At 41.7% G+C, this 14,967-nt stretch overlaps 2 protein-coding genes across 3 annotated transcripts in view; one reads left to right on the forward strand and one right to left on the reverse strand.

Moving 5' to 3' along the window:
- ERP44 (endoplasmic reticulum protein 44) overlaps nt 1-8,076 on the reverse strand; it is a 47,277-nt gene extending 39,201 nt beyond the window's left edge. Inside the window, exon 1 of the mRNA XM_021528688.3 lies at nt 7,852-8,076. Coding sequence (XP_021384363.1) covers nt 7,852-7,908 — 57 coding nt within the window. The 5' untranslated portion in view covers nt 7,909-8,076. The remainder of the gene's footprint in view (nt 1-7,851) is intronic.
- Nucleotides 8,010-14,967, forward strand: part of INVS (inversin) — a 90,607-nt gene continuing 83,649 nt past the window's right edge. Inside the window, exons 1-2 of one of the 2 annotated variants that reach the window (XM_021528681.3) lie at nt 8,010-8,201; nt 11,732-11,901. In XM_021528681.3, coding sequence (XP_021384356.2) covers nt 11,796-11,901 — 106 coding nt within the window. In that variant the 5' untranslated portion in view covers nt 8,010-8,201; nt 11,732-11,795. Of the gene's footprint in view, nt 8,202-11,731; nt 11,902-14,967 lie in introns of those variants that run through there. The other variant, XM_021528682.2, reaches the window with a different exon arrangement.

Below are 14,967 nucleotides of genomic sequence, written 5' to 3' on the forward strand. Positions count from 1 at the left end.
ACAAGTTCTCTCTGTGTTTATGCCCAATTGCCACACGGATCCAGTTGGAGACAAAATATAAGCTTTACTGCCAGTTATTTTACAACAGAGATTAGACTGCTCTTCTTCTCTCATTTTCACAAATCTATGAAAATAAAACCCAAAAAACCCTTGCAGACGTTCATATTTTTTTTGGATGCACCTCAATTAAACACACAAGAAACAGGCAAGAATCACTGATGCCAAACAAGACAGAAGACAGGCTGGCTGCAAAAAAGTATGCCAAGGAACCAGGTCATTTATTATACTCCATTTCTAGAGTTCTATATTCTACTCAGGTTTCTGTTTCCTGAACATCATTTAGGACACAAAGTTTCAGTCATAAAGGAAATCCAAGCCACAGAGAAGTATGTCACTTTGAAAATATGTAGCAAACAACACACCTGACATCTCTCTGTGAATTAACATATCCTGCATTTTGGTCCCAAAGTGAAGCAGCTGGGAGATTCCGACATATAAAACTTGCGTCTTCCAGGAAACAAGACTCTGGACCTCCTGTGTTTTACTTCACTGTCACTGCTAATGCAACTTTTACATATATAACTGGGGCTCACACGAAACCCCATCTATAATCTAATATGCTATTTATTTTTTTCCTAAAAATACGCACCTCACAGGACTATTGAATCAAGTGACAAGACCTGAAGGCACTTGAGTCTTAATTCAATTCACTCATGAAACACAGCTCAGAAAGCCAAAAGGGCCCACAAGAGCCTGCTGACCTTTAAGGAGAACTTCTTCAGAGCTCAAAACCAATCCACTCCATGGGGCAGAAAGCTGGTAAGGCAGAAGACTTGCATGGGTTAACACAGATTTTGTGGATGAGTTTTAAAAAAAAAAAAAAAAAAAAAAAAAAAGGAGCAGACAGAAGGTAGAGTTATGAAAAAGACTCGGTAGGTAGGAACAGAGAAACACTGCTTTAGGTGGCAGCAGTCCAAACTCAGCTGGAGTTGAGAGAGGGATGTTAAGGTAAGCTGGCAACAAAAGGAAGAGAAAGAAAATTGTAGGCTGCTGCTCAGCTAGCAGGGAACATAGACACAAAATACACAGAAAAGCCTTAGACACTCAATGTTGTCTTTGTCTGATTTTATACTGATGGGGTCTGAGCCCATAGCAGAGTTCCAGGGAAAAGAAGCATTATTCACATGAGTAGAAGACAAAGTTAGAAAGCTCTTCAGCAACTGGGACATATTCAGAGACACAGAATAAGACCAAATGTTTTTTTAAACTGGGTCACTAGGAGAATTATGGAAACAAATTTTCTTTCCAGAAGCCACATCCATCCAGCATATATTTGGAATAAGTAAATCAATCTGTTTTCTGTGGCAAGACATTTAGCTCTGTAAACAAGGAAAGAGTATTGGACGTTGTTTGCCTTGACTTTAGCAAGCTTCTAACACAGCACCTCAAAGGATCTTTAGACCTAAATTGTTGATGCATGCACTGCGTAAGTGAACTATGAGGTGAGTGACACAGCAGCTGAACTGCTGAGCTCAAAGGGTTGTAACCAAAGATATCATGTCCAAGTGGCCTCTAAGGAAGTTTCTCCAGACCAATACTGGGTTTAAGATTTGTCTGAAGTAATGATCAGAAAGATGGAACAGAGAGTCTTCTCAGCAGCTCCCTGAGGATACAGGAACTGGGTGAAATGCTTTATAAAATAGAGGGAATATCTGCTATTCTTCTCAAATGGCTGGAGAAGTGGCCTGACAGAAACCTTGCAAAGTTCCACAAAGGCAAAGTCCTGTATCTCTGTTGGAATAACAGGCTGGGAGCCAACCAGATGGAACACAGCTTTGCAGACAAGGTCTTGGGGAGCAAGATGAACAGGAGTCAGAAGCATGACCTTGCAGCAGAGACAACCACACACTGGGCTGTGTTAGCAAAAGTGTAGCCAGAAGACCACAGGAAGTGAGTCTTTCCTTTCATCTGGCACTTGCATGAGCACATCTGGAGGATTCTGCCCAGCTTTGGGACCATCTGTACAAGACATTAACATATGGAAGTGAAGTCCAGCAGATGGCTATGAAGGTGAGTAGTGACTGGAGATCAGGGTATACAAGGAGAGGGTGAGACAGCTGTATTTGTTCACCCTTAAGGAAAAGTTATCACTGCTGCTATCAGCAACCGAATCAGAGGTTATAGAGATAGCAGAACCAGACTCTTCCCAAAGATGCAGCGATAGGACAAGAGACAATATGTACAATCCACACCTTCAGACAGACTTTTCAAATAAAACTTGTAACAAAGTTTTGATTCAACACCAAAACAGGTGACCAGAGAAGTTGCAGAACCTCCATCCTTGGAGTTCTATAAGACAACTGGGAAAAAACCTGAGCAATGCCATCCAAGTTAGTCTTGCACTGAGCAGAGAGTAATACTAGATGGCTTTAAGAAGTCCTTTAAAATTTAAATTATCCAACTTCCAGTGGCAATCAAAAAAACCAGAACTCTACAACTTGATCCTATCAAGGTAAACAGAGCGAGACTCTTAATATTCCTCTCCATCAAAGCTTTCTTGCTAAAGCCAGATGTAGGTCAAGAAACAGGAGAGGGAAGAAACCTAGAACATTTACCATAATAACAACAGATGAAAAGGAGATTTACTGTGTTCAGAAGAAACGTTGTGCTGCATATATGATTACCACTTATTTGCTGAAAGTATGCCCAGAGCATCTGCCTTTAGGTAACAATGTGGAATGTTCTGTCCTCGATGCTTTCACCGTTCCAACCACTATATGGTTTAAGGTACAGATCACTGCGCTTTGCATTTTGCTTAGTGCCACTCTAGAGGACATTTTTATGTCCTATCAGCACCCACAGAGTAGATCTTGTGGATCACTACCATTAAAAGTCTATGTGCATAGGAAGGAGTTTCCAGGTTTTAGTTCACTTACTTTCTTCACTAGAAGAAACTCCAAGTCACAGGTGCTTATCTGGAAGACACAGTACCGGAACTTTGCACGTGTTTTAACAGCATGAATGGCTCTTAGCTATAAAGGGTGTATTATCAGGGTAGTCTGTTTCTCAGTAGTAGCATATATAAAAGTAGGAAAAATTATAGAATTCTTTTTCAATATGCCTTGTTGCTTTTTGTAAGGCACTTTTACCAAAGCATAATTAAATGTGGAAACAGTGCTACAGCTGGTTTGGAAAAACACAGCATCCTCAACTAGCAGTGAAAATAACATTCTGTGGTAATGTTATAGTATAGCAATAACTTCACAGAATAACTCTTAACAATGTAAAAAGAAATACCTGAGAGACAGTGAATTTGAAAATAAAATTAAAGCTATTCAAACTTCTAAAATCTTATCTATGAACCTTTTTAATTAGACTATATGAGCACTTGATATTACTAACATTTTTGGAAAAGAAAATTGCATGTATTTCTACTGATGGTTAGGATGCTCCTGATGAAGAAAGACATGTCAGGGAGAAAGAAGGGTAAAGGCAGAACTCTCAAAAGGAAATTTGATTTCACTTCTAATTCTCTATAACACACATCTCCTCCTCTATTTCTTCAGGAGCTTTCTCCAGTTTGGAGTTGCAGAAGAATATTCCTTAGGCTCTGATCTCTACACTCTGTATTGCTTCTGCTTACATCCCCAAATGTTCCTGTGTTTCCCCCTCTAGATCACCAGAGAACTCACTCTCAAATGGGACAGGGGGAATAACAAAAGAGTTATTGCTAATGCATCCAAATCTACTTAAAGCATTATTAAAGCACTTGTTTCTGAATTATCTCTAGACTCTCTTGAAGAGGTTTTGAAGAAGGTCTGGTATAAAAGTCACAGCATATTTGTACACCTGCCTTATGCATGAGACAATTCCTCCCTTAAGCAAACAAAGTATCTGGAAGTTATACAAGTGAGGCTTACAAAGAGTCTGCAAGGTGAAAACTTGGTTCTCCCGAACAGCGGCATATAATCCTAAAGTCTTTCAAATGAAACAGGCTTGATTAAAACATAAAGAACGTGGTAATTCTGCTTTCTTGAGAAAGCAATATAAGGGCCAGTCTCTTGCTTAAGAAAACTGTCCTGCCAAAAAAAGCACAAAAAAACCCCAACCAAACAAAAACCAAAGCAGATTATGGAGATGAACAGTAAGGATATCAAAAGAAAAAGCAAGGAGTGTCACAGCCACCAGCAACAGAATCTGAGATCTTAGTGTCAATAACTCATTTATACATTTTCCAGTATTGTTTGAGTCTTCTGTTCCAAGAAACAGTTCAGTTTCTTCTCTCTTCTCTCCACAGCACTCCAAACAGGAAATCTGCCTGGCATAGCATGAAGAATACAAGTTGTCTTCACAGAAATTCAAGACTCCTCTACTTCCCCTCTCCAAAGGGGAATGTTCCTCAGTTGCCTGCCATTTCATTTAGAAATCATGACAGATGATGGACAATTCAGAAGTCCAGTGCTACTCTTGAAGGGAACCATTTCATTGTATAAGGATCAGTGGTCTAAATTTTGCCTGTACTTACAATTTCTGACTCATGCTCATATTCAGAATATAGTATTTTGAGCAGCAGTCTCAATCACAAATTTAGTTTTCTAATATAAATGCAGAGAGAGGCAAATGCACAGATATCTTCTCTAGACATAAAATTTACAGAGTTCAACTTCTTGGGCAACTTACTACATGTTTTACACTACGTTAAAAGACAATTTTTATTTCATTTTACTTTCATTATTTGGGTACTTGGTGTCATATTATCAAGATATGAAAGGCAGTGGCAGTAAAACAAGAAACAAAAATATTACTTTACAGTATTTTTTCCAGTTAGGAACTTCCCTCTTCATTTCCCTCACTATCCGTTGGTGGTTTCCTCCAGTCACAGCTTGTGCTCAGGGGCACTGTGCAGGAGCCTCCCAGGGAAGCAGTGAGCAATACAAGTGCCTCTCACACACATGCAGAAGAAGCATGTACAAGTGTCTTGTTCTAGAATTTTCTTTAAAGGCAAATTATAGACGACTGCAACTACAGGCAAACATACCGAATGATTGGATGGAGCAAAGCCAAAGAGCCACACCTTGCCTTAGGGGAGAATGTGATGAGCCACTCTCCTATCAGCATTTATTCCTCTGTCATGGATTCATCTTAAAGATCTGTCCTGCCCAGTATTAAGCAACATACCAAAAAGGCAGAAACATCTCACTCTCCAAGGGCCCCATGACATTACTATGCATCTCCTTTGCAGTCTGTGCTGTGCAATGCTCACCCCTCCACTCAGCTCTTGAGGCAGGGGTCATGCCAGCCTGTACCTCCCCTGTCCTCTCTCCAGTTTCCTATCAACTCCCAGCAACCCAGTACAATGCTGAAAAGCTGGAAGGGCAAAGAGTTGTGCTGGGAATGCAGGTATCCCTTTGCACGGCCATCTCCTTCATGTCAACCCAAACTTCAGTGAGACCAGAAAAGGATATTAGCATGAGACACAAAGCCCTCTATAACTGCAGTGATCTCCTACTGTCAAACTTTAGACAAGAGAATTTATTTTGATTTGACATTGTATATTCTCTTCTTTTTGCAGCATATTAAATTCCCAACTAGAAAAGAAATATGCTTATCCAAAAGTTCAGAAAAGAATTCCTGGTAACTTCATTGCTACTACTAAACAAGACCAGCTTAGTAAGCTGTTTTTGCAACTACGTATCACTGTGTATTCTGTCCTACGAATCACTGATGTAACACTAACAAATTCACTTATCCACAAAATATGCCATGCTCCAAGAGCCTCTGTTAGGTGCACATCCTTTAGATCTGGCGCAGAAGACCAAGTTGCACGGCTGGTCTCAAGTATTCATGGCAGTTGATAACAAGAAAAACAAAGTTACCAGAACTTTAAAGCTAATCTGATACATCTTATCAGAGACACTGAATATCATAAGAAAACAAACAAGACACTTTTATGAAGTTTTTTCAGCCCTTCTAAAGAAAGAGGATCCCTCACACTCCCAAACTGTTCAGAACAACTTTTCCAAAACCCTTAACAAATTACCAAAAGGAATGATTCATTGGTTTGATTCATGTAACTAGGTATCTTACAAGACAGGGCCATGGCTGATATAATGACACTGAATAATTACACAGATAACATTACACTTAATTGTATTTAAAAAAAACCCCAACAACTCTGAACTGTTTTCTTCTTGAAGTTCTATGTGTAGAATTCTTTTAAACCACATTAGAAACAGGTTTAAATACCTGCACACAAGGAAATAGCACACAAAATACAGATAAGTTGCAGCTCATAGCTATTTCCTGCTAGTTTCCTTTTTTGTTGGCAAATATAATTCTTATTACTGCATACTTAAGTTGCATTGATCAACTGTGTCATGAAGAAAAATTCACTAACTTGTGCCCACTTTTTCAAATCTGTAGTTGTCTATTTAATAGACAGATTCCATGATGTCCTTAAACAGTACATGCTCCTTGGTTTTGCTCATTAGCCTGTATTTAAAATAATAGTGAAAACCAATCTAGCACATAAGCAATACTGTTTTAATACAAAGATGACAGAAAAGTATGAGGTTCCTAACTTCAGTCTCTCATATAGTGTTTTAGCATGCTATTGCCATCTATCTATCTATATAAACATTTCAAATGTGCTTTTTCAAACCCCACCAATCACATGTGTTTTCTAACCCTGAAATTACATCAAGTTCACAATACTTTAACCAGAGCTTACCCAGGTAGAAGTGCACACTTCAAAGAGATAATGAATACTTCTACTGGTCATTATGAAGTGGCCTCACATTCCTAACTCATTCATCCATTCATTAGCAGCTATATTACTCTGTACTCCTCCTTGGACTTCTAGAGTTCTATCTACCATTGCCTCCAATTTAATTTTCTGGCCCATTTTATTCTCCCAAATGTTTAAAATAGATTGACTAAAATCCTTAGTATCTTAAGACAAAAATCCTACTGAAATTTATTCACATAAGACCCCCTTAGTTCTACAAGTCACTTATGTTATGAAAGGTCCAAAATCTGGCTCAATACATCTCTGGAAAAGTAAGAATCACCACACCAGCCTGGTTAAAAAAAAATAAAATAAAAAAAAGAACTATAGTGCAAGCAAGTTATCTCCACAAAACACACACATCAGTGATTGCATTTGTGTACTGGCAAAGCTGGAAGGTGGCTTAGGTCATGCGTGTAATGCCAGCTTAAAAAAAAAACGAGAAAAAAAAAGCAGTAGTCTGTCAACTAAAGATCACAGAATCAATGAGGCTGGAAAGGGCATCTGAGATAATCGAGTTCAACCTATGACCCAACACCACCGTGTCAACTAGACCACGGCACTAAGTGCCACATCCAGTCATTTCCCGAACATCTCCAGGGACGGTGACTCCACCACCTCCGTGGGCAGCCGATTGATTGCAGCGTCTAATCACCCTCGCTGTGGAGAGATTCCTCCTCCTGCACCTACACCTCCCCCTGCGCAGCTTCGGACCACGTCCAGGCGCTGGCCGCCTGGCAGAAGAGGCCGCCCCCCACCCGGCCGCCGCCTCCTTTCCGGGGCTGCAGGGTGCCCCGCTCCGGCCGCTCCGGCACCCGGGGCGCCGCGCCGAGGCCGCAGCGCCCGCCCGGCCGCTGCCCCGGGCCCGGGCGCGGCCCCGCCCCGTGCGCGCAGCCTATGGGCCTCGCCACAGCGCCGGGCCGCTCCCTGCCGCCGGCCTCCTCCTGCCCGGCCGCCGGCACCTGCTGGGCGGGGGAGGGCAGCCACACCGGAGCCCCGAGCGGGCCCGCCGGCCGCCCCGGCGCGGCGCGAGGGAAGGGCAGCGGGGAGCCGGCGGGTTTTACCAGGAGGAGCAGGAGGCAGCCAGGGTCAGGCTGGAGCGGGAAGATGGCGGGTCTCATGGTAGATCGGGCGCCCGGGAGCGGGGAGGGGAGAAGCGCGGCTCCCACTCTCCGCGGCGGCGGCGGCTCCTCCACTTCCCCCGTCGCCAGGAAACACCCGGGCAAGTTCCACCGCGGGGCCCGCGCTCCGCCGCGCGCTCCCGGGGCACGCCGGGAAGCGTAGTTCCGGGAAGGGGAGGGCGAGGAGGAGGAGGAAGGAAAGGAGAGGGAGCGAGAGAGAGAGGAGGCGTGGAACCCAGAGCGCACCGGGGCTGCCCGCGGGGCGGCGGCGCGATGAGAAGGGCGGGGCGGAGGTGAGTTACGGGGCGCAGCTGCAGCGCGGGCAGGGGAGAAGGAGGGAGGGAAGGAAGGAGAGAGGGAGGCGGCTCGCGTGGTCTGGGCGAGGCAGGGTTAACCCTTCCCGCCGTGGTGGCGCGGCTGTCCCGTGGCGCCGCACCCTCTTCCGCTCTGGGTCGCTCCCTGCCGGTGCCCGGCGGCTGTCCGCCTTTCCCTTGGATCCCGCCTCGTGCCTTCATCCGGGATTGGGCACGCGGGTTTGGCGTTGGGAATAGGAGAAGTGGTATTTCCGCACTGTGCACCTTGTGGTCTCCGTGTCCTCGGAGTTTGAGAGGAAACTTTCTGCTTGGAAGGCTATGTGTGACGGGGCAGAGCGGCTGCGGGGAGGGCTGGGAAACTTCAGCTCGGGCAGAACGTCATCGTTGATGTGTATTCCTTGGCGCTTCAACAGATTTGCTCTTTCTGTGGCTTCCTCAGTTGTAAATGCTGAAAATGCAGAACAGCTAAAATTCAGAACTTCGCCCTCTTCCAGTAAAACTTTGGACCTAGCAGAATACGTACATGTTCTGAAACCTCGCAGAGCGGTCTCAAAAAGATCACAGAAGGCTGCTCTCTGCGTTTGTCACATTTCCAGTATGCACACGAGTGTAAGGAGGGAGACCGGGTGTAACACCATTTAGAAGAAAATCCTTTACATCAGCCCATTTCAAGTTAGGACTCGCTTGGTTTCAAAGAAAGCCTGACAGTCTCAGACTTTGTGTGGCCCTGCAAAGATCTTGTGGCCTGTCAGTTTCATGAGCTGCAAACACTCACACACATCGATATACATACAAGTAATGTATTTTTTTATACTCTGAAATTGAAACTTGGCTTTTATCAGTTCTGCTATGACTACAGAACGTGTGCTCTTGATCTGCAGAATGAACATCTTGTGCACTAACTCACATTTGAAAAATCTTTGATATTTTTTTTCAAAGCTCAGTCTTCACTTCGAAACTATCAATAAAATTTCATAGCATGATTGTGCTATCATGTTTGAATTTTAACAACCTCGTGTTTTGCTGAATAAAAAAATGACATAATTCTTGCTATCTGCATAATGCAAAGTAGACATATTGTAGTTTGCTATGAAATTTCACACACCTTGAAGAGGCCTTGATGCCCATGTGAGAGTGCCTTCATTTTAAGTGACTTGAGAAGGCTAATACTTTTCCACATGTTAGCTTAAAGAAAAAAAGTGAATTATTTACTTGATTCCATTAATGCTATGCATATTACAGATATTGCCAATTATGTAGCATTTTATAAGCAGATCTTTAGTTGTTTCTTGATTTTTATTGACTAAATGTTTCTTTTTTCTTTTTTTTTTTTTTTTTTTTTGTTGGTAATGGGTATTTTTATCCAACAAATCTTCCAGACAGCAGTTAATCTGGTTTTACATAAATGAGAAAAATACTTGAAGAATGTTGCAAATTTTCCTTTCTAGTCCCTCTTAATATTTCAAAACTTCTCTGATGCAGAACTAACCCATTCAATGGAATCAACACTTTACTAGGAATTGCTGTAGAGGTAATGGGTTGCTTCTCTCACCTGTATAATTACTAACACTTTATGCAGAAATAACTGTTGCTTTCATCTGGAAAGTATTAACATCTTTCATTATTAATTCTCTTCTCTATGCAGTCAGTTTTATGGAAAAATTATTGCTGATGTTATTGGGATGTTTCTGGTGCTTCACTGAGTTCTTTGATATTTGCTGAATTTTGTGCTGCTGCCCCGAGATTTCTTATGTTTTAGTTTATTTGTTGAGAGGTAAAATGTGAATAAAACAAAGGAACTAGATAGTAAGATCCCCTGAGAAAATTCTTTTGAAGGTGCTGGGGTCCGTCAGTGCTGATCAAGCGTCACCTTCTAAGGGCACAGGAGCTGACAATTCCAAAGCATCATAAGTCAAACACACAAAGTGGAAGGCTGGCATGGCTGACCAGAGATCTTTTTTTGGAGCTAATGGAAAAAAAAAAGGTGTATGCCCAATGGAAGTAAGGTCAGGTGACACATCAGGTGGTGGAATCTTTTTTTATTTCAGTAACGCTTTCAACACTGTCTCTCAGAGTATCCTCCTGGACAAAATGTGCAATACACAACTGGATAAACTTGTTGGGTGAGAAACTGGATCACAGGTTGGGCACAAAGGGTTACAGTGAATGGGGTGACATCAGACTGGGGATCTGTCACTAGTGGGGCTCTGCAGAGCTTCATCCTCGGCCCTGTGATTTTCAATATCTTAATTATTGACTTGGATGTGCAACTGGAAGAGATACTAAACAAATTTGCAAATGATGCAAGATTGGGAGGAGCTGTTATCTCCATCAAGGGCAAAGGGGCTCTGTAGAGAGAGTTCAATGAGTCATGGGACTGGGCAATCACCAACTGTGTGAATTTTAACCAGGCAAAAGCTGAATTCTGCACCTGGGTGCATGGACAGACTGGGGAATGAGATGCTGGAAAGCAATGCTGTAGAAAAGGGAGCTGGTTGATGGCAAGTTGAACCTGAGTCAGCAGTGCCCTGGCAGCCAGGAGGGCCAACCCTGTCCTGGGGTGCATCAGGCACAGCATCACCAGCCGGGCAAAGGAGGGGATTGTCCTGCTCTGCTCTGAGCTGGGACAGCCTCACCTTGAGTGCTGGGGGCAGTTTTGGGTGCCACAAACTAAGAGGGATATTAAGCCATTCAAGGGCATTCAGAGGAAGGCTCTCCGTCACTTGAAAGACAGTGAAGGGCCTTGAGGGGAAGCCATATGAGGAGCAGCTGAGGTCACTTGGTCTGTTCGGCCTGGAGAAGTGGGGGCTGAGGGGAGACCTCGCTGCAGGTACAACTTCCTTGTGAGGGGAAGAGGGAAGGCAGGCACTGATCTCTTCTCTGTGGTCACGAGTGACAGAACCCGAGGGAATGACCTGAAGCCGTGTCAGGGGAGGTTTAGGTTGGATATTAGGAAAAGGTTCCTCACCCAGAGGGTGTTTGGGCACTGGAACAGGCTCCCCAGGGAATGGTCACAGCACCAGCCTGACAGGGTTCAGGAAGTGTTTGGAGCGTGCTCTTGGGCACATGAGGTGACTCTTGGGCATGTTCAGTGTAGTGCCAGAAGCTGGACTTCAGTGGTCCCAGTGTGTCCATTCCAGTTCAGGATTCTATATGCAGGACTATAATAAGTTGATACTTGATAACTAACTTTATTGGTTACTGAATATGGCATGGCAGCGCTCTGAAGAACAGTCTGATTTGCACAGAAACATTTTACAGATTTTTGCAAAGCTTATGGACTAAAATTTGAGTTTAAGTAATGAAACTACAATATATAGGTATATATTTCTTCATGCAGGCTTTTTCTCTGGTGAATTTTGGCTAGAGGTAGATTTAATTCACAGATAAAACCCATGTTTTTTTCTTTTCCGTTTTTAACATTTCTCTTTAGCATTGTTTGAATAATGTTAATGACTCATTATGAAAATAATTCTGTGTTATTAATGTGATTTTGGGTTTTTTTCTAGAACTGAATTTCTACGAAAAATGTTGGTGGCACAGATCTGACCTACAGTCATACCTTGAAAGAGTATGAATATTTCAGCAAACTGCCTCTTCAGTGGTTCCTCGTTAGCGTCTGAAGTGCATGCTGCTGCTGTTAATGGAGATAAGAGTACCCTCCAAAAGCTAATAGCAGGTAAATGTTTGCATTGTAGATGCATTTGAATTATTTCAGGACTGAAGCTTTTTGGTTTTGACTTACAGCTCTGATCTTTAAGATACTTTTGATGTCTTGATTATATGTGCTTCTAGAGTAAATGTTGCCCTGAAAATATGACTGATTTTTCTTACTTTTTATTACCTGTTGACTTTGATTGGTACTTCTTTGTGAAGTAAAATAGTAAGTGGTAAGAAAATCAGTAAGTGATAGATCTCCTTTCAGGGAATTTGAAGTTCTGGAGAAGTGCTTTGTGCCAAAATACTTTAGCTGCAAATGCTTAATTTTTTAAATTGCTTTTTGGGAAATTTGATAAATGTGTTTTTAGAGATTATTCATTATTGTTTCTGAAGTCTTGTCACTATGTAATATTTGTGAAGAAAATAAGTCAGCCTTATTTATTACTTTGGTTCTGATAGACTGGCAATCTTTCTCAAGAGAAATTAAAGGTAATGAGAGAGTCTAGTCCTATTCAATCTGAAGATCTGAAGTAAAAAAAAAATCCATTAAAAAGCTCAGTATTTTGCCTTCCCTTGCCCTCCAGGAATGGTACGGCATTCCTGTTTAACGGTTAACAGTTTTTAAAAGCAGTATATATTCTATGCTCCAAAAAGAGTCTTGCATATATTTGGAAGGTTTCCATATGGTAGGCAAAGGCTTGGATTTTTCAGAGATTCTGATTAAATGCAATTCCACGTGATACTGAAGAAGCTCTATTTGCTCAGTGTTTTTTGGAAAATCCTAGTCCCAGAGCTCAGCAAAGGTTGAAGGATTGTGAAATAGTAAGAAGCACAGTCTGTATTTATGCCACTTACTGTCAGTTTTAATGTGCGTGAGGGATTCAATGTTAATAGCATGAAACCAGCAATCAGGTTTCTTTATGTGTCTTCTACTGACCTGTGTTGAAGGCAAGGTGAAGACCTGTATGGATGCGTTGTCTAAGCTGTACAGACAGCAGTAAGGGGCTCTTCTTTACAAGGCTTATCTAATTTTCTCAAAGCATAGCTAGAACTGATTTGACTCCAACAGGAACACATTTGAGGGAACTGACTTTATAGAAGCTGCACTTGTTGAAACATTTTTTTGTTGGGCCTTCAACTTCATTTTGTCATATGATGATTCAAACATATACTGTTTGCATTTAATGCTATCTGTTTGCTCTTTTTAAAAACATTTTATAAACAGCAGATGATATGGAGATACCATTCTAGAAATCTGTGAGATTCAGCTACAGTCTAGCTTTAAATACCCAAGTTTCTAAAAAACCCTTCTGCCTACATGTGGAGGTGAAAAAAGTGTGGGCTTTCAAATTCTGAAGAAGCAACAAAGAGTTTTTGCTAACTTCAGTGTGGTTTTGTTAATCTCAGAGCCAAAAAGCATATTTTTGGAAACATGAAGAAAATATTTCTTGTTGCTGGTACATCTTGTCAAATATACTGCAAAACAGCCGTTAGAACCAGATAAGAAAATTGCTCTTCTTTTAACAATAATCAAGCAGCAACAAGATAAAAATGCTGTTTTACTATTGCATGGGAGAGAAAACTGCACAATGCTTGTAGCATTTACCGTACTAGCAAAATTTGGCTTTTCTGCTTTGCTGTGTTTTGACAGGATATGACATAGGCCTTACTTTTTCCAGAACTGGACCAAAAAGGCAAAAAGAAACCCAACCCAAAACTTCACGTATTGCCTAGAAGAAGAAGAATGCATTAGAGTAATATTTTTAGCTGTTTACCAGTCCCTGTTGAAAGTATAACTTGATGCCAGGAGCAAATTGAGTAATTGGTGCTTTTCACTGAATTTCATGACTGCATGCAGCAGCTAATTCAGGACTGTACTCCAGCATTATATGTGCTGGATTGCTTAACAACACTTTTCTAATACAGCCAAGTTCTGCATCTTGGATACGTAGCTAGCAGTGGATGCAGCTGTGGAAAGTCCTGACTTTCTCCTCCTTTGAGGGAGGACCTTGTAGCCCCAAAGTTCATTATTACTTTCCTCTTCCCGCTTTCCCTGTTCCGTTATTAACATAGGAGAGGCCTAGAGGCTGGCCAAGCAGTCCTCAAACCTCTTTGGTGATTTTTCCTTCTGCCATCTGTAGCTTGGTTGAGAGTGTGTGTGGCTGGATACAAACATAGATGCTTTATTTGCATATAACTAGAGTATGGATGAATTTTAAAGGGACAGGTATTTGAAATAATAGTGTATTCTGGATAGTGTGTTCCTTTTGATGCCCTGTGCCAGAAAGAAGCACAGGCAGAATCAAAGGTAGGTAGAAAATCTATTTAGAGAAAGGGTGCTTTGGAACAAAGTATCTCTGTATGTTAACTGCTGCTAATGCTTAATCACAGGACTTTCTAAAAAGCCTATGTGCCAAGTGTTAATTGTATAACCAGTGTTCTAACATAAATGTCCTAATTGTTTGCATTGTGTGAATTGTCCTGTACTGTATCATGTTGTTTTAGAATTGTATATTCTTGGGCTCTGGAGAATGCTCACAGTATTTTCTTTCCTGTGTTTTACACAATGCTGAACATGTCTTTAATTAACAGTTCTATAGTGTTATCCATCTGTATGATTTTGATCCAAGGGAAAAGGGAGCAAAAGTTAGTCTTGTATTTGGAGAATCATTTTCCATTTTATGCTTAGAAGAGGCATCTACTGTTTTAATTATTTAAAATAACATAACAATGATTACAATAGTCATTATACTGAAGTGTCTGTTCAGTTCAGCTCCTCGTTGTAAAACCCTTATCATGCATTGCTTGCATCCAAATGCTTCCAAATCTCTGATGTGATGTTTCATTGTAAATTTTGACTAAACTATGGGTTTCAAATATGCAGTTGTGTGCTATTGTTTGATCTTCCTCTCTACTTCTCTCTTGCCTGTTCTACATTGTGGGAGGTAGAATAAATCTCAAGTATTGCAGCAGGCAAGATTCTTAGAAGTGACAAGAAATGGTCTGTCTTTTAATAATTAGGCAGAATTCATGTCCTCCTGCTGCCCTTTCTCCTTTTCTGGTTTTAAAAATGCATAGCATTGTT

This window comes from Lonchura striata, chromosome 1 (assembly GCF_046129695.1).
Source record: "Lonchura striata isolate bLonStr1 chromosome 1, bLonStr1.mat, whole genome shotgun sequence".
NCBI lineage: Eukaryota > Metazoa > Chordata > Aves > Passeriformes > Estrildidae > Lonchura > Lonchura striata.